At 42.6% G+C, this 20,332-nt stretch overlaps 1 protein-coding gene and 1 pseudogene across 1 annotated transcript; both read left to right on the top strand.

Annotated features, from left to right (window-relative positions):
• LOC133107602 (uncharacterized) overlaps positions 1 to 20,332 on the top strand; it is a 980,437-nt pseudogene that overhangs the window by 926,299 nt on the left and 33,806 nt on the right.
• Positions 12,055 to 16,542, top strand: LOC133108171 (sialic acid-binding Ig-like lectin 12). The gene is made up of 8 exons (XM_061217608.1): positions 12,055 to 12,334; positions 12,891 to 13,184; positions 13,573 to 13,689; positions 14,011 to 14,026; positions 15,817 to 15,854; positions 16,021 to 16,092; positions 16,188 to 16,267; positions 16,435 to 16,542. The coding sequence occupies exons 1-8, from the start codon at positions 12,055 to 12,057 to the stop codon at positions 16,540 to 16,542; spliced, it is 1,005 nt and encodes a 334-aa protein (XP_061073592.1).

The raw sequence follows: 20,332 nt of genomic DNA, 5'->3' as shown, positions 1-20,332 counted from the left end.
GCATATGCAATATTACTCCAGAATAAACTCTGCCTAAAAGTTTGATGCTCAATGCAGGATCCAATATTTTTGTGATTGAAAGAAAGTTGATGTCAAAAATATGTTATAACAAAATATGAATTTACAGAGCCAGAATTTGGTGGAGATATTGAATATAAATATTTAAAATTGCAGTAGCATGCAAAGGTTTGGGCACCCCTGAAGAGATTGCTTGTTTTGTTGAACCTGTAAGTGAATTTGTTATGTATGGTACTGAGGACCAACGGATGATCCAAAAACGTAGTTTATTCAGTCCAAGTTCAGAGCCAAGAGATCAACAAACAGTACCCAAATCAAAAAGCAAAAGAATGGTCGAAAACAACATGCAAAGGTCGAAATCCAGGAGGTCAGAAAAACAGAGGTACGCAAAGGGCAAAGTCGAAGACATAAAAATCGAAGTCGAAGGCAAGGAAAGTCGGAAACCAAATCAAAGGGGTGTCGTTTGGAATCTCGACAGGCGTACTTGAATCTCGGCACTCTATACGATCAACGTTCTGACAAAGACCACTGCGGAGACTGAGGTTTAAATACATGAGGGAAGGTAACAATCTAGGCGGGGCTCGGGAGTGAGGTGGGCTAAACAAGTAGACAACAGGGGGGAAACATAATAGGGTAATACAATACCCACATTTTACCCACATGTAAAACATACGGCTCCGGATAAGGGAGTAGACATTTGCATAGAGTTGGAGAAGTAGGGATAGTAAGAGACACTTCGCTGAAACTAAGGGAGTAACCAGGGACAGCATTGGAAGGCGGAGTTGTAGAACAGCATGGAAAATAGGAGATAACGTCAGTCAGTGATTCAATCTAAACTACCCGAATTAAGTGACTGTTAGTTTATCAGTTAGACAGACAGTAACTGTATTAATATAATTAGTAGCCTACTGTACAATATCTAAATTAGTAGTAGTTAGTAAGAATATGCTTTACAACATTTAACTATTGAGAGAAGCTGGAAGTAAGGAATGCGAGGCTGGAAGAAATGTTGAAAACCTGGAAACTACCGAAACCACCCGAATAGTGAAGCACACAGACAGGGGAGTGACTTGGGCTCGTAAACATACAGACACAGACATCACAGGGGATCACAAATGCAAAACAGTAATGGGAACAATAACCAGATATGCTCGATGATGAATAAATAGCAAGAATAAACATGACACTAAAACAAACAAAACAAACTCAGGAACATTACAGAAATAAGTTAACACAACCTCTGCAATGTACAAATGTTTGTCAACTTCTGCCAATTTTATGATGGGGATGATGTGTGTGTGCACAGAGATGGTGTGTGTGTGTGTGCACAGGGATGGTGTGTGTGTGCACAGGGATAGTGTGTGTGTGTTCACAGGGATGGTGTGTGTGTGTGTGCACAGGGATGGTGTGTGTGTGCACAGGGATAGTGTGTGTGTGTGTGTGTGTGTGTGTGCACAGGGATGGTGTGTGTGTGCACAGGGATAGTGTGTGTGTGTGTGTGTGCACAGGGATGGTGTGTGTGTGTGCACAGGGATGGTGTGTGCGTGTGCACAGGGATGGTGTGTGTGTGTGCACAGGGATAGTGTGTGTGTGTGTGTGTGTGTGTGCACAGGGATGGTGTGCAGTGGTAGGGGATGATGGTTTGTGGGTGGCCATCCATCCAGGTGATCACATGACACTCCAATGAAAATACAGTAACATTAGCTAGCTAGCCTGAGCGATATGACGCTCAGCTTTGACTTTGCTGAGCTGCTACAAAGCTGTTTGCTTCGGCTGCCTGGTCCTCCACTGTCTGTCTTTCGCTCAGGCAATTCTTCCTCTGTATATTCCGGCTCAACACTGTAAGGTGACTATTGGTCTTCTGCTGCTGTAGCCTATCCACATCAAGGTTTGATGTGTTGTGTTCAGAGATGCTCTTCTCTGTTGTAACACATGGTTCATTGAGTTACTGTCACATTCCTGTCAGCTTGTACCAGTCTGGACATTCCCCTCTGACCTCATTTGATGCATTTACTGAGAAGATCAGTACAGCCACTCAATGGATGTTTCTGGTTTTCCCCACCACTCTCTGCAAACTCTAGAGACTGCTGTCTGAGAAAATCCCAGGAGATCAGCAGTTTCTGAGAAACTCAAACTACCGCGTCTGGCACCAACAATCATTCCACGGTCAAAGTCACTTAGATCACATTTCTTCCCCATTCTGACATTTCGAAAAACATTTCTGAAAAACAGCTGAACCTCTTGACCATGTCTGTATGCTTTTATGCATTGAGTTGCTCCCACATGATTGGCTGAGTAGATATATGCACAAGCTGTTGTACAGGGCTACCTAATAAAGTGGTCATTGCTTGTACACTCAAGCAATTCAGTACGTTGCTCAGCAGTGCAATGGCAATGCCTCACCTGGGAATCAAACATGCAAATTACTGTACAAGCCCGGCTCCACCCATACCTGTACCACTTTACCTGGATTCCATGTTCTCCAACTTTTAAGTGTCAAAGGGCCTAATTTATAAAATATTGATGACTTTTTGACCAAACTGTATCTTCAACACAGCGGAAACAACAGAGAACTGAACACACCGGAAATGAAGGTCATTCAGATCATGCTAACCGAACTCAACCTGAAGAATCTCTTGTAATTCACTTTGTTAATCCTTTTTCAAACTGCCCCTAAATCTCGCTGTACTAAACTTGAAGAGTTGATTAAGCTTGATTAAGTTTCAATTGAGAAAGTTCAATCTTTCATGATGTTGTCCTCAGAACTGCACACAACTGCACATCCTACTCTAAGAGTGAGCTAGCAAAGGTATTGTATAAAATAAATATAACTTCCTTGGATTTATACTCTTGCCTATATATCCCAGCATGCTTTTTTGGTTTTGTCTTTTTACTACTACCTAGAACCTGAAAGCTCTAATCAACTATTATTCCCAAGTATTTTAAAAATTGAGCTCATTCCAATTGTTTTCCTCCCATAAAGTAATCCTGCCATTTGTTTTTATTTCCCACATGTAGAACGTTTTTACATTTAGCTATAATGAATTTAATTTGCCAGGTGTCCGCCCACTTATGGATATTTGGACTATTTTAGTAGATTCCAAACTGTTAGACCTCCCAGTTTTGTATCATCTACAAATTTAAGTAATGTAATGTCAATGTTCCTGCCAATGTCATTTCTGTAAATAGAAGAGCACTGACTTCCCACAGTACCCCCCTCTCTTTGGCCCCATTCACATTTGCATTTTGTGGCTAGACAGTCATTAACTGGAGTCGGTCATGTTCTGTGTCTGTACACACACTAATTTATTCAGGAATCTCTGGATTGTAGGTTTTTCTGAATTTAAATAAGCCTTGTTTTTTTGTCTACATGCTTAACATTAGAATTGGTGAATGGCAGCATGTCTCTGACTCACTGGCACAAAGTGAAAAAAATGTGGTCATCATGTGTTAACCTTCTTCAGCTGTCACAGAGATCTGTGGGGGGTCTGCACCTCTTGCACTGCAGTCGAGCTCAGCTGGCTGACAGGCACTGGGCTTTGTTCAACAAAGTTCAAATCTTTTGATTATACAACCTTTTCAATGTGTTTCGTATCCCTTTGTAGAAATACCTTACTAATAAGCTTTTAAAAATTATTTCTAATGCTCAATTTTATTGCTTCTCTTGACTGAACTTTTCATTTTATATAACCAGAAGCTCACAGGTCAATTAAGATACATATATATAAATTCACATATATTGGGATATATTGGTATTTGCCCTTCATTGAGGGGCAATGAAATTAATGGAAAGCTCTTTGAGGATAAATGTTTACAAACATTGCCTATATTGAGCGTTTTTTTACTTTTAAAAAAACTTAAAAATATGACACTGTCCACACACAGACCCGGGTGCTCTGGAGAGGTTGTGACGTTTAACCTGCAGTACTGTACTGAGAAAGATAAGAATGAAGTCAGAAACAGGGAGAAATTAGAAGAGGGATGTCAGCTTATGGCGAAAGAGTTCCCAGAATCAAAGAGTGGTCGAGGTCGGGTTCAGTCACATGGCTCAGCTTCCTCTTCCGAACAGACGGCAGCTGTTACTCTTCTTTGCGCAGTAGCGGTCGTGCAGACAGGTGCTCGGCCTGCTCCTCACACCATGACCCAGCCACTGCTCCTCCTGTACCTGGGCTGGCTACTGTGGGCCTGCGCTGCCGGTGAGTCCTGCTTTACTCCACAGAGCCTTGGACCGTGGAGACTGCGTCTCTGCTGTATCGGGGCTCTGCGTCTCTGCTGTAGCGGGACTTTGTGTGAGGGAAAATGGTTTCGGTACTCTGTCTTTCTGGTGGTCATCTCTCTTTTTAGCTTTCACTTCTGAATTTTTGGATTTCTTTTGTAGTATTGCTGCAGACATATACATTTAAAGAGGAAGTTAAGGGACTGACCTCTATTGCACAAACACACTATTACACAAACACACTCTATTGCACACACACACTATTACACAAACACACTACTGCACAAAAACATATACACACACATATTCAGAAAGACTTACCTCTATTGCATTCACACACTATTGCACAAACACATATACACACGCACACACAGAAAGAGAGAGAGACAGTGAGAGGCTATGAAAGTAACAAATCTATGCATCAATGTTATGTGAACAAGCAATATAAGCAATTTACAGTGTAAAGTAACATCTAACTACAGATTGAGTGTAATCACCAAACATGCTTATGAATCAGCTGTTTTCCTACAATTCTATGTTATATTACGCAATCATTTAATTACTTAAATTATTAATTTGTCAAATTAATGAAACTGTGAGAGGAAAATGATCCGTCTGCACATTGCTGCACATGAAGTACTGTCATAGCTCCAACTCATTATAAAACAACAAATTATAAAACAAGTTTGTGTTCTTGGAGATGCTACTGCCATTTTCGTTGCTCTTCAATAGAAGTTTCCTGGGACAGTAATAAATGTCTCACTTTTGTGGCAACCCTTCTTGAGTGTTACTAAAATGAAAAAGGATGCAATCTGACCACGAAGCCAAGAACTGTGGGGCGGATGCCCACATGCTATGAAGTGTCAATTACAGCAATGGACAATTGCTATGAATGTGTTATAATTCTTCTAAGTGCACACTCAGTGAGCACTTTATTAGGTATTTATTAGACCTATTTTTTACTGCTGTAGCCCATCCACTTAGAGTTATGATGTGTTGTGTGTTCAGAGATGCTCTTCTGCATACCACTGTTGTAATGTTTGGCTATACCTTCCTGTCAGCTTCAACCAGTGTGACCATTCTCCTCTGACATATCTCAATAACAAGGCGTTTCTGCCTGCAGAACTGCTGCTCACTGGATAGTCGAAAGTCCCATGTTAAAGAGAGAGGTCAGAGGAGACCTCTGCCTGGCCTTTTCCTACAGTGTACCTACTGGCAAGTTTGCCTAAAAGCTCAATAGAACACCGCATCAAGCCTGGTCTTGAAAACCCCCAGTGTTTCTGTCTCTGCTCCATGTGCTGGCGAGCTATTCCACACATTGACCACTCGCTGTGTGAAAAAATACTTCCTAATATCTGTACGGAATTTCTCCTTCGCCAATTTCCATTTGCACCCTCTCATTCTGCTAACCGAACTCACCCTGACTAATCCCCTATAATGCACTTTGTTGATCCCTTTAATTAATTAAAAACCCTCAATCAAATCCCCCTAAGCCTCCTTTTACTAAGCTTAAAGAGATTAAGCATCTTAAGTCTGACTAATGAATCTTTTATACATTTATACATCTGGTTGCCCTTCTCTGAACCTTTTCCAGTGTCTCTATATCATTCTTATAGTGCAGTCCCCAGAACTGCACACAGTACTCCAAGTGTGGTCTAACAAGAGTATTGTATAAGTATGTATGTACCTGAGCATGTTTTGTATATAATCATGTGGCTAGAGATTACAGTGTAATCAAAACATCAACCATAAACTCCATTGTAAAAAAATTTCATAGACTGTAACTTTGAAAATGTTTTCATTCGGGATTAAAAATTGAATTTCAAAGCCATCATTTTGATGTAAAAATTAAACGATATTTTCTGCCATGAATAAAATTACTGACAATTCCTATACAAATTGGGAACCTTGTGTTTGTGCTTGTGCTATGTATAATGTAAACAAAAATAATCACAACACTGCAATCAACTCAACATTTTGTTAGTTAATTTGGGCAATTGTAGCACACACAAAACTGTTATTGTCATGGGAAAAACATTTATTTCCAAGTTTGAAATACCGTGATTGGACCCTGCCAATTTAATTCACAGATAATATGTACTTTTTGGGTTTTAGACTGTGGCTGATATCTTGTACATCTACATCCAGCTAATATATAAAATTGTTTTATAATAGGTTACATTATTATGAAGCTAAAACTGCTCCAGGGTTTAAACTGACTATACCTTCTTGGTATGATTCATAATTTATATTTCGTATTTTCTATATGGTTTGTGTTTGTTATATATTCAAGGTAGCGGTCATTGGTATATATTCACTGGTGTTCACTTGATAGGTGTATATTTATTAATTAAATTTGTTTTGTGTATTAATATTATTTTTTATGAATGTACATTTGTACATTTGTATTGTCTGGCTTTGCTAAGTTAAATAAATGATTTAGTAAATTAGTTAATACTTAGTATTAACTTATTTATGACAGGTAGTCGTCAACTTACGACCATAATTGGTTCCGACCGACCGGTCGTAAGTGGAACTATGTTATAATTACCTTACATATATTATACTGTGTAATGACATTATAATCATCTTTATGTCATGTTTTATCAATATTTTCTTCGCAGTCGCGGTCGTAAAGGCGAACGGTCGTAAGTTGCATAGGTTGTAAGTCGACGACTACCTGCATAGATTTATAAAATTAGTTTATAAAAAATAGCTTTACTCAGGAAAGAGCCATAATGAAACCTAGTTACTAAAATAGTCATTCTTCATTTTTACATTTGAATTTGAATAAGATTCTGTCACGTGTGTTTATTTTTTGAAGCATGCATCTTGTTTTTAGACCACGCATTTCATAACTGATCAGCACTGGCAGGAACTCTTAATCTGGGTAACAGTCAAAAGTGACTCTCTTTCTGGTGGCAAACAGCGTGCACTTCAAAGGAGACAGACAAGACTAGGCAACCCAATGGGGTGCAGAACTTCTGGCTCCTCTCACTGCTGAAACTTGTCTTTAAAAGCAGGGGATGAGGTAGAGGGCTTCAGTTTCTCCACCAGCTGGTAATTCGGTGCAGCCAATTCTCAGATTTGGGAGATTCTTTAGGGGTCAACATAGTACAATATCAATTCCTGAGACAACATTGTTCTTTAAGTCACTAACAGGGGTCACATAAACATTTTCAAATATGCACATTACCTTGGCTTGGCTTTGTTATCTTACCTTCCAGCTGTCAGCACATGGTTGTGATAGAAACACTGTGAAACAGAACTGTGTTTGGAGTGATCTCCTAAGCCATTTATCCATCAAAGGCCCTCCAGGAAAATGGATAGTTGAAATATATAGAACCTGCTGGTGGATGGTAGAAAGATTGAAAGTACAATTTTAAGTACAATTGAACAGGCTTTGTAGGCATAAAATGCAACAGAAATCCTAACCTAACTAGCAATTATACCAAAACAATATGCTGGTCAGACCCCTTTTTCTTCGATATTTCTTCATTTTGGGACTGAAAATATCTGTCCATGTTGGAATTCTAAATTCCTAAAAGTCTCCAGTTATGTTTTGCTCATTTCGTGGACCATATATATACACAAATAGCTCAGTATTGTGTTCATAATGTCACTGCCACTGTCCTCTTTTTTTAAATCCAATATATGGTCACCTTAATTAAAGCAAAAAAATCGAAGAAAATAAATAACAGTCCCTACCAAAGACACAAATGAAAACAGTGAAACACTGTGTTCGGCCTTTAATAAGGAAGTAAGCCATCATATTCAAGTAAGCCATCATAATACTCCATTTTACCAAGAGGGAAGGGGCATAAGTGTATGTTAGTTTGAAATACTCTTGATCAGCATGTCTGTATTTATGTGACTGCTGAACGGACTGTGTGTGTTTTAGGTTTGCTGTAAAAGCCACGACAGAACAAGTAGAGTGTAAACTCTTGTTTGCATTTTGCCAATTTTCTTTTGTTGCTTTGCAGCTGTGGATTAACTGGTTTAAAATGTACCACCACTGTGGTGTAATATTGCCATCACTGAATTTCCAGCAATAAGCAGAGTTATCGCCCCGGTCCTTTCATTTCTACCACTCCTGGTAATGTGCTGCAATGATCTGAAGCACTTACCCACAACGACACTCAGCACGCACTTACCTACAACTACACTCAGCACGCAATTACCCAGAACTACACTCAGCACGCAATTACCCACAACTACACTCAGCACGCAATTACCCACAACTACACTCAGCACGCAATTACCCACAACTACACTCAGCACGCAATTACCCACAACTACACTCAGCACGCAATTACCCACAACTACACTCAGCACGCAATTACCCACAACTACACTCAGCACGCAATTACCCACAACTACACTCAGTGATCTGAAGCAATTACCCACAACTACACTCAGCACGCAATTACCCACAACTACACTCAGCACGCAATTACCCACAACTACACTCAGTGATCTGAAGCAATTACCCACAACGACACTCAGCACGCAATTACCCACAACTACACTCAGCACACAATTACCCACAACTACACTCAGTGATCTGAAGCAATTACCCACAACGACACTCAGCACGCAATTACCCACAACTACACTCAGCACCTCCAAGTCCGAGACCATGGTTCTCTGCCGGAAAACGGTGGATTGCTCCCTCCGGGTTGGGAACGAGTCTTTGCCCCAAGTGAAGGAGTTCAAGTATCTCGGGGTCTTGTTCACGAGTGAGGGAAGAAGGGAGCGTGAGATCGACAGGCGGATCGGTGCAGCGTCTGCAGTAATGCGGGCGTTGCACCGGACCGTTGTGGTGAAGAGGGTCGATTTACTGGTCGATCTACGTCCCAACCCTCACCTATGGTCACGAGCTTTGGGTCGTGACCGAAAGAACGAAATTGCGTATACAAGCGGCCGAAATGAGCTTCCTCCGTAGGGTGGCCGGGCTCAGCCTTAGAGATAGGGTGAGGAGCTCGGACATCCGGAGGGAGCTCGGAGTAGAGCCGCTGCTCCTTCGCGTCGAAAGGAGCCAATTGAGGTGGTTCGGGCATCTGATCAGGATGCCTCCCGGGCGCCTCCCTTTGGAGGTTTTCTGGGCTCGTCCAACTGGGCGGAGACCCCGAGGGAGACCCGTAGCCCGCTGGAGAGATTATATATCTCTCCTGGCCAGGGAATGCCTCGGGAACCCCCAGGAGGAGCTAGAATGCCTGGAATACCCGGCTTTGCCTACTGCGCCCGCGACCCGACTCCGGATAAGCGGGTGATGATGGATGGATGGATGGATGGATATTTTTTAAATATCTTTTTTCAATGAAGCTGACATTTGTTTGCTTGTCAAATTAAAGAAAATCAATATACAGAAAAAGTTCAAATTAATTGTTTCAATGGTGAGGACATTGACATTTAAAGGTACAATAGGCAATTTTGGACTTCTAACGGTCAAGAGAGGAATAGCAGCAACACCCTCAAACCACAACACTGTTTATCCCTCCGCCTTCCCTGTAAATGCACTGACGTTGAAAAGCCATTGGTTGTGGCAATTAGAGCCCATTTTCAACCAATGAGCTTGAATTATTGTATAGTTATACAATGTTTTGATGCAGTGATAGCGTGTTGGGCCGTGAACTGTATATTTTGAAACCCAAATTTTAGGACAATAAACGCAGGCAGAAGGTGATTCAACATGCCAGTGAGCCTTTTTCAATGATAGGAAGGGATTTACAATGGTCTTGTAACAATGTTTTAACACAAAGATCTTACCTATTGTAGCTTACACACTCGTACAGACCCTGCAGCTGAAACATATAATATATGAAGTCCTTCCCAATTATTTTACAAAACCTGCTAAAGAATTATTTTTGAATGTGGACCACCTTTATGTATTTATCCGGGCCAAATAAAAATTGTTTATGAAACAGGTAGTCTGCTAAGCCTTCATTGCCAGCTATACTTAAAAGGTTCTTCTTATGCTTTATGCATATTTTTGAGATGGCTGTGCTTCTAGTTACATTACAACTCTATGCTACCAGTTACACTACAACGTGATGCTACCAGTTACAATACAACATGATGCTACCAGTTACACTACAACTCTATGCTACCAGTAACACTACAACATGATGCTACCAGTTATACTACAACATGATGCTACCAGTAACACTACAACGTGATGCTACCAGTTACACCACAACGCTATGCTACCAGTAACACTACAACGCTATGCTACCAGTTACACTACAACGTGATGCTACCAGTTACACCACAACGAGATGCTACCAGTAACTCTACAACTCTATGCTACCAGTTACACTACAACGTGATGCTACCAGTTACACCACAACATGATGCTACCAGTAACACTGCAACGTGATGCTACCAGTTACACCACAACATGATGCTACCAGTAACATAGCAACGTGATGCTACCAGTTACACCACAACGCTATGCTACCAGTTACACTACAACATGATGCTACCAGTTACACCACAACATGATGCTACCAGTTACACTACAACGTGATGCTACCAGTTACACTACAACATGATGCTACCAGTTACACCACAACATGATGCTACCAGTTACACCACAACATGATGCTACCAGTTACACTACAACTCTATGCTACCAGTTACACCACAACATGATGCTACCAGTTACACTACAACATGATGCTACCAGTTACACTACAACATGATGCTACCAGTTACACTACAACGCTATGCTACCAGTTACACTACAACATTTTGCAGTAAGAACTGTTGGTTTATGCTTATCAAGTAGATGTTTGATTAGAATGATACTTTCCTTGTAATTAACTCATAACAGTGCAAAATTAACCTTTATAGCATTGCATATTATAATACACTTACACAATATAAAAACATTGCATTTCATTTTTATATGATTGTATGGCATTTACTACTGCACCCACACATTTTCACAGGATTCTCTTGAAAACATAACATTTCAGTCTGTGACACTTTGTATTTGCTATTATTTTTGTGAGCAGTTTTTCAGGGATATTTTGTGTTGTCGTTGGCTTCTCAGTGTGCATTAATGAATGGGTCATTCCAGGTGCTGCAGACCCTACACTGGTGGTGTATCAGCCTCCTCACATTGAAGCTGAGGTTGGACACCCTGTCAACTTGACCTGTACCTACAACTACACTGGAAAATATGAAACCTTTGGGACATTCTATGAAGGAAAAGACCCACTAAAGGGAGATGAGCCTCAGAGGTGCCAGTCAGTTGGCTCCAGTGACACACATACCTCCTGTGATGTGACTCACACCATTGAGAGCCCCAGTCTTGCAGATAAGAGTGTGTACTACTGTGAGGCGGTCTTGCTAAGAGCTGAAGGAATAATAGAAGTGAAAGGCTCTGGAACAACCCTTTCTCTTCATGGTCAGTGAATCATTTAATTACTTATATATGAAGATTATTTCTATTCTATTGCACATTTATTATCATTTTACACGTACATTACACACTTACACTTATATTACATTAATGGCACACTTACATTGTACTATCCACAGGCTAACAAAATCTTTGCACAAAAAAGTCATCAAAGTAATGTCAATCTTTATCCATATGTTACATAGAAATCTTATAGAGAATGTATAATATATACACAGAACACCAAAAACCTTCCATCATTCCAGGCAGAAAAACAGTATTTTTCTTGATATGACGTGGGCACTGTAAATAACGTCTGTGATTAGAATGATGCTGGATCACTTGTGCATTACCTGTATTTAATGACCTCTGTGTTCCAGCTCAGCCCTCTTCCATAGAAATACTCAATCGGATGTCTCCTCTCGTCTCTGGACACAAGGCCACCCTGGACTGCAAGGTTTCAGGGTTCTACCCTGGGAACGCCTCAGTGTTATGGTTCTGCAGGGAGACTCCAGTATTGCCTGGCAGCATCACCAACAGCATCAGCAGAAACAATGATGGCACTTTCTCCCTGGACAGTCAGTATAGCTTCAGCCCCGAGGTGAAGGATCACAACGCTGTGTGCGTCTGTCAGGCCTCTCACCCTGCCTGGAGACACACACACAGAACCAGCACCACCCTCACGGTCCACTGTGAGTTTCTGCCCTGTGAGACACTGTAGCTCCTCTCTGTAGCTGTGAGTTTCTGCTCTGAGAGACACTGTGGCTTATACAGTATACTGCACTTCAATATGGTAGTGTGTTGGTTATTTCTTAATGCAATATTTGATTGAGCTGGATTTATTTTGAGAAAAAAATGTGCTCAAAATGATTCTGGCTTAGAAGCCTTGGACTAGACATCATGTCAGATGGTGCGACACTTTACCATTTATAATGGTATATGCGCTCAAGTAGCACCACTACCCTCTCTCTCTCTCTCTCTCTCTCTCTCTCTCTCTCTCTCTCTTTCTCTCTCTCTCTCCATCTCCCCCCTTTCTCTCTCTCTCTATCCCCCTCTCTCCCCCCCTCTCTCTCCATCTCCCCCCCTTTGTCTCACTCTCTGTCCCCCTCTCTCCCCCTTCTCCCTCTCTCTCTGTCCCTCTCTCTCTCTCCCCCCTCTCTCTCTCTCTCTCTCTCTCTCTCTGTCCCCCCCCTCTCTCTCTCCCCCCCCCCCTCTCTCTCTCTCTCTCTCTCTCCCTCTCTCCTCCAGATGGGCCAGAGGCTGTGACTGTGAGCACAGACTCAGCGGTTGTGGCTAACGGCTCAGTACTTGTAACAAACGGCTTCACCCTGAACCTGATATGTGTTGCTGACGGGAACCCCAGGCCTGAGACCCGGTGGCTGGGGGGAAGCATTAAAGAAGTGCGCCATACAGAGACCCTTCACATCCCTGCAGTGCAGAGGGAAGATGAGGGCCTTTATTGGTGTGTGGCACAGAACCCGTATGGACAGCAGAACGCCAGCATCACGCTGTGGGTGTCTGACAGCAGCCCAGCCCACCCTGGTGAGTGAAGGTCACATGTGGACTGTCTTCAGGACACAGGGAGTGCAGGGGTCTGGGTTTTACACCACGTGGAGTCATACCCATGCGTACGGTTGTCCTGCATGAAGGGGGCTCCATGCTGACTGAAGGCACACATTCTGCAGACTCAGCAGATACGGAGAATCTTGGCTTTAAAGCTGGGGTTTATGAGTTACATTTAAAGGAAATAAAAAAGACATAGCAGGAGTGGTGCATGCTGGGTACAGGAAACACTGCCCAATCAGACTTCCACTATAGTGGTAAGAAATGTTTCTGCATTAGCAGTCCTGTGTGTGAGATACACTGTATCTAGTGCTGCTTCACCTTAACATGAAAATACTGTGAACATGCATTTCCCTGTTATTCCCAGGTGGATCTAAAGCACTTTACAGCCTGGCTGCCATTCCCTGTGTCTTGGTCTTAGTGATAGGCATCGTATTTCTGCGGAGAAAAGGACAGAAAAATAAGAATGCATTAGCGGGCCAAGGTACAGTCATTCCTCCTGTCTACAGCCATTTCTGAAAAGGCCACTGTTTGCCTGGACTAGCGCAGAACCTCACTAAATGTTTCTAGAGAGATTGACATGTAACTGGGAGGTTGCTGATTCTCAAGATATACCTCAGCACAATCTCAGCTAAATGGATAAAAGTACAATAAGGTCACATGAATTGGCATTAACGGCACTATTGATAAACATAGCGTATTAAAGCCATGTACGGCACTATCAATAGCTTTTCAACAGAATTACTCGGAAATGTTGGATGTGGCACATCACCTAGCTACATAATCTGGACTGTTCTCTTCCCAGGTCGTCAGGCTGATGGGTAAGTTCGGACCCCGTTGACATGCTTTCCCGCGGCCCTGCAGATTGACAAACAGGAGCTGACTCGTGCAGTGGCAGGGTCGTAAAAGAGGAGACTCGCATACAGTAACTGTCGTTTTCAAAGAACCGCAAAGCCTTTGTACAAATGACAAACAAACGAGGCGTTGAGACGGGTCAGGCCTGAATGATCTCTGTATGTGCCTTGTGGTTTCCCAGCCTACTTCTGCTCTGCAGTGTGCAGTTCACACAGACAGACAGCTCCCATGTCTCACCCTGCAGTGTGCAGTTCACACAGACAGACAGCTCCCATGTCTCACCCTGCAGTGTGCAGTTCACACAGACAGCTCCCATGTCTCACCCTGCAGTGTGCAGTTCACACAGACAGCTCCCATGTCTCACCCTGCAGTGTGCAGTCCACACAGACAGCTCCCATGTCTCACCCTGCAGTGTGCAGTTCACACAGACAGACAGCCCCCGTGTCTCACCCTGCTGTGTGAAGGATAGACAGACAGACACCTTTACCTTTACACTTGTCTGAGAAGACATTAAAGGTATAAGTACATTTAAAACACGCCTTTGATGTGCATAAATAAGTACATAGATATGTTCAGAAACCTAAACCAAAACACATAATAGATATATTTATCTATTGTATGTATATATTTATAAGACACTGAAGTTTGACAACACAATCAAGTGTACTTTTGTTTAAGTATGCTTAAGTATGATAAGAAATTATTTAATTGAAGTGGGTTTCCTTGAAGCACACTTTAAAATGTACTGATTTAAAAAAACTTCTTAATACACTGAAGTTGACATGCATACTTTTAAGTATGCTTAGGTATATTAAGAAGTACATTTTCATTGAAGTGTATTTCCTTAAAATACACTGAAGCATAACTGAAATTTGAATGATTTAAAATACACTCTTTGAAAGTATTTTTTTTTTAGGGCAGGTGACTGGAAACACAAACATTTTAACTGGTGATCTAAATGATAAAAAAACGCTTTTTATTTATTTTGTCACGGTGCAGCAGTTTCATATTCTCATATGCCAAAGTGAACCCCTGTGATGTAATGAAAACACGGCATTTTCACATGGTTTCCTGCCCCCAGGGACTTCCTGCTGCCGTGTTGGTTGGTTGAATAATTAGCAGACCGGCAGTAGCTGGCGTTTCAGTGATGCATGTTCTTTCAGCAGTTGCACTGTCAGACACATATAAAGTGGCTTCAGAAGCCCTTCAGACCCCTTCACTTTTTGCATACTTTGTTGTGTTGTAGATTTAATTTTAAATGGATGCAATTGCCATTTTTTCCCATCAATCTACATTCAATAACCCATAATGACAAAATTGAAAACATGTTTTATACATGTTTTACAGCAAATGTATGACCAATCAAAAACTGTAATCTTTCATTTATATTCGAACCCTCAATTCAGTATTTTGTAGAAGTCCCTTTTGCACCAATTACTTACAGGGGTTAGTTTAACCCCTTTTTTCTGGAAGATCCTTTCAAGCTCCTTGCATAGAAAGTGTCTGTGAAGTGCCATCTGTGCCACAACAAAGGGTCTGAATACTTACGTAAATGAGAGATTTCAGTTTTTGATTTTAAATAAATTTGCAGAAAAACATATTTTCATTTTGTCATTATGGGTTATTGAGTGTAGATTGATGGGCAAAAATGACAATTTTATCCATTTAAAATAAAATCTGCAACACAATAAAGTGTGCAAGAAGTGAAGGGGTCTCAATACTTTCTGAAGCCACTGTATTCTCCCTCTTCTTTCAGGTCACAGTATGATGATGGTGAACTCACTCAATATGAAGGTAGGCCTATCGCAGCTGTTTTAACGGCAACCGTCTTAACTGATCAAGGCAAAGGAGATATTGTCTTGCATTATCCGATTGAGAAGCAACGCATAGCGTTAAAATGTACCTTACCAGTTCTCAGTTGTCAACCACTGCAGTGGACTGCATTGTCTGCTTTGTTTAGGCGTTTCTGCTGCACATATCGTCTACGCCGCGCCGAAGAGACGCAGTAAGAATCCCCCGCAGCGGAGTGTGGGTAAGCACGCGGCTCATTGGGAGAAGCTGAATGTGTCCGTTCTCTATCTGCGTCTGCTGTGCTTGTGACATCATCCACAATGCTCTTCCCTACAGGTCCCAGTCCTGTGGACAGTTCCCAGCTGGTATATGCAGACATCATGATCCCTCAGCCAATCAGAAACTTACCTGATACGGTAATTTCTATATCCGTGAGATTAATGAACGAGTGAAAATGTGCAGCTGGGCTTTTTTGATAGTAAGGTGGATGGGTGCGTTGCACCTCCTCTTAATCTAATTGCTTTGCTGGTGAGCTGGTGGTCTGAGGGACACTGGTGAGGTCCTGCTCGTATTGTCCTTCTAGAGCGACGAGACGATGACCGTTTACAGTGAGGTGTGTGCGAGAGGCCGCCGACAGGACAGAAGGGCCCGGAAGCAGGAACTGGACTGTGTCTACACCCTGACGCCCTGAGGAGCCCTGCTCTCTGCCCAAACACCACTCCCCACACGTCACCGTCCGCTGTGCAGGAACTAAAGTCTGCTCCCCATGCATTCATGTTCCACAATCTCCTCCCCGTGCATTCATGTTCCACAATCTCCTCCCTGTGCATTCATGTTCCACAATCTGCTCCCTATGCATTCATGTTCCACAATCTGCTCCCTGTGCATTCATGTTCCACAATCTGCTCCCTATGCACTCATGTTCCACAATCTGCTCCCTATGCACTCATGTTCCACAATCTGCTCCCTATGCATTCATGTTCCACAATCTCCTCCCTGTGCATTCATGTTCCACAATCTGCTCCCTATGCATTCATGTTCCACAATCTGCTCCCTGTGCATTCATGTTCCACAATCTGCTCCCTATGCACTCATGTTCCACAATCTGCTCCCTATACACTCATGTTCCACAATCTGCTCCCTATGCATTCATGTTCCACAATGTCCTCCCTGTGCATTCATGTTCCACAATCTGCTCCCTATGCACTCATGTTCCACAATCTGCTCCCTATGCATTCATGTTCCACAATCTGCTCCCTGTGCATTCATGTTCCACAATCTTCTCCCTGTGCATTCATGTTCCACAATCTTCTCCCCATGCATTCATGTTCCACAATCTGCTCCCTATGCATTCATGTTCCACAATCTCCCGAGAGACGTACCCTCTGGCCGGGCTTCTCTATACACCTGCACCCTGATTGGTGCTCCGGCCGGGCTTCTCAATACACCTGCACCCTGATTGGTGGATGGAGACCTGAGGCCGCATGCATAAAATTACTACAATTACAATTTGGGTTATTTGGCATAGCTTTACTGCCATTGAAAACAAGATAATAGCCAAATAAGAAGCACTAAGCCACCATATAAGGATAATTGAGGGTGATTTACCCTAAAGGGGGATTCTTTCCATCTGATCACCCATTTTTAAAATAATTTGTATGCGCATTTAGTAACTGGTCGTATGAAAAGTAGGATGAAATCCACATCCATTTTATGCATGAGGGCCCTGGCCTACTCCACAGAGGTGTACCCTTGAGCCAGGTGCAATTAATAAACTGCTTAATAACAAACACACCTATGAATGTTAATATCTTTAATTGCAATATGTAAATAGCTATATATCATGTCATAATTTGATATATCATGTAAATATGATTCATTTGTTCAGCTGGGAATCCAGATGGCCACAGAAATGGCATGCTAAATAGTACTCGATTGTATTAGTCAGTTGTTCAGTTGTTATATTTAGAAATGATTCACACTCAAGGAGGCGAAACAAAGTGCCCTCATTGGTAAAATGGTGTAATACACTAATGCCTGTTTAATGGTCTTGACTTAGCCTACCTGAAGTCTATGAGTAGTTTGGACACCAGCATTAATGCTTTGAAGTAAGATAAGACTCAACTCAACAAGAAATGTTGAGACACTCTTGGCCTGAGAAATTTCAAAATGCATTTTGTTTATATGTGGAAATATCACATCATAATGGCTTATTTCATTGTTTGTTGATTTGAGTTTTAAATATGCTGTTAATCATGTTGTGTGGCCACTTTCATAAGAGAATAAACATTAGTACATGTTAAAGAAAACCTGGTCATGAGTCAAACGGCACATTGAAGCAAACAGAAAACTGAAAAACATGCTGTGTGGTGCAGTGGGAAGATGGTACTCAGTTTAACGCAAGTAGGAAGTAGAAGTTAAGAACTCCTAATCTTTCCTTTGAGCAAGAACAGCGCATCCGTTGCGGAAGTATTTTTCCAGAAAGCGTATAAATGATTGACCTGTGGATCGACCTGTCCCCATCTGCCACGTCTGTAACTGACACGGCTTCCAACGTATTAAGGAGCAAGGGCATTCCATTTGCCCGATGGGTGGAGCTTGGGGCAAGAAAAGGAAAAAGGAGGAGAAAAATAAGGGATTGGAATGAGCCCTAGTTTAAATCCCTGCAGGTCAGGTGATGGAGACATATTAATGGCACTACCTCTGACACCATATAGGTTTCAGACAGCTGAGTTGACAGAACCACAGGAGCTGTAATGCCCCTTTTCACATGCAGATAGAGACACACTTCTTCGTTCTGACCACTTCCTCTGAGTGAGAGTGGGCCGAGAGGCTGTTTCTCAGTGAGGTAACGTGGCAGCTGCGCTCCCTCATGGCCTCCCACGCAGCCCCCCTGCAGAGCAGCGTCGGGTCTCAGCCCCTGGCCTCTCTTCTCACACGCTAAACCACACGCGCCTTCTGGTGTGAACACTCTTTTGTGAACGTGCAGTCAGCAAAGCCAGTGCTAGGTGTTCCTGTGGTTGCAGAGGACCACGGGGTCCTCCCCCCGGCCCAGAGAGCTCCTGTCTCCCTGTAGCGCTGAATCCACACCCCCACACCCTTCCACTCATAACTGTACCCGGCCTTTGGGAAAGGAATCATTGACACAGTGAAAGTCACAGCGCCTACTTCCTGTGGGATGTGTTGGCAGGAAGGTAGCTCGCACTCTTTAACTTCTGTGAAGTCCAGTTCTCTAGTTTAATCACATAACTAACATACTAACTCTTTATTTCTAGACTGCTCTATAACTCCTCCCTGTTCTACTGTATCTCTAATCTATTGTATCTCTAATGTACTGTATCTCTAATCGCCTTCATTCAGAACTTCAGGCTGACAGGCTCCCGGTTCCTAAACTAAAACACTAAAACTGGGTCCTAAAGCCCTCCATATATCAGCAGGAAAATACACACACACACTCACACACACACACATACACACACACACACACACACACACACACACTCACACACACACTCCCGCTCACACACACACACACACACACTCACTCACACTCACACACACACACACACTCACACTCACACACTCACATACACACACACACACACACACACACTCACATACACACACACACTCACATCACACACACACTCACACACACACATACACACACACACACACACACACTCACATACACACACACACACACTCATACACACACACACACTCACATACACACACACACTCACATACACACACACACACACACACACTCACATACACACACACACACTCACATACACACACACACTCACTCACATACACACACACACACACACACACTCACATACACACACACACACACACACACACACTCACATACACACACACACTCACTCACATACTCACACACTGAGTGAGGGAGGCCTGGAAAGCCTGGGATCTATTTCCACACCGCCTCTTGGAGAGGCCTCACAAGGGACTTAGGTGAGAATTTAGTGCCTTTATATGACTTTCAATCAGTGTAATTGCGATTAAATAATGAGTATTCAATGAGAAAGCACTCTTCCAATCAGGACTCAATGTATTTCTCGACACATTCATTGACTATATGATGTCTTAATTGTAAACTCGGCACACTTGCAAAAGAGGGAGCTTGCCCCTCAATGTGTCTTTCCGAGTGAAAATAAAGGTTGATTGATGGATGTATTGATCCGTCTGGACTGGCATCCCAGTGGTGGAACCAATGTCCAGTGGAGGTAGGGACAGTGGAATCATTGGCCATCTCCCAGTGCATACTGAAGACCCACTCCCCATCAGCTCCCACCTTTTGTACCAGTTCAGGCTGCGGTATTTTCTCCCCCCGCAATAACACACGAGGGCCGACTGGGGCCCCGGCACAACCAGGAGCCGACTGGCCCACCGTGGGAGAAGACCCCGGGCTCCCTCACTGCCCACAGAACCCAAATAAACAGAACCCAAGT

This window comes from Conger conger, chromosome 13 (assembly GCF_963514075.1).
Source record: "Conger conger chromosome 13, fConCon1.1, whole genome shotgun sequence".
Lineage (NCBI taxonomy): Eukaryota > Metazoa > Chordata > Actinopteri > Anguilliformes > Congridae > Conger > Conger conger.
Note: the sequence above shows the minus strand (reverse complement) of the source record. Positions and strands in the feature narration are given on the sequence as shown.

Bases quoted from the DNA above. Each gene is read 5' to 3' on its own strand.
- LOC133108171 (XM_061217608.1), top strand. From the start codon at position 12,055: ATGTCTCCTCTCGTCTCTGGACACAAGGCCACCCTGGACTGCAAGGTT. The intron at 12,335-12,890 runs GTGAGTTTCTGC...TCTCTCCTCCAG, and splicing joins CACCACCCTCACGGTCCACT to ATGGGCCAGAGGCTGTGACT. The intron at 16,268-16,434 runs GTAATTTCTATA...TTGTCCTTCTAG, and splicing joins TCAGAAACTTACCTGATACG to AGCGACGAGACGATGACCGT.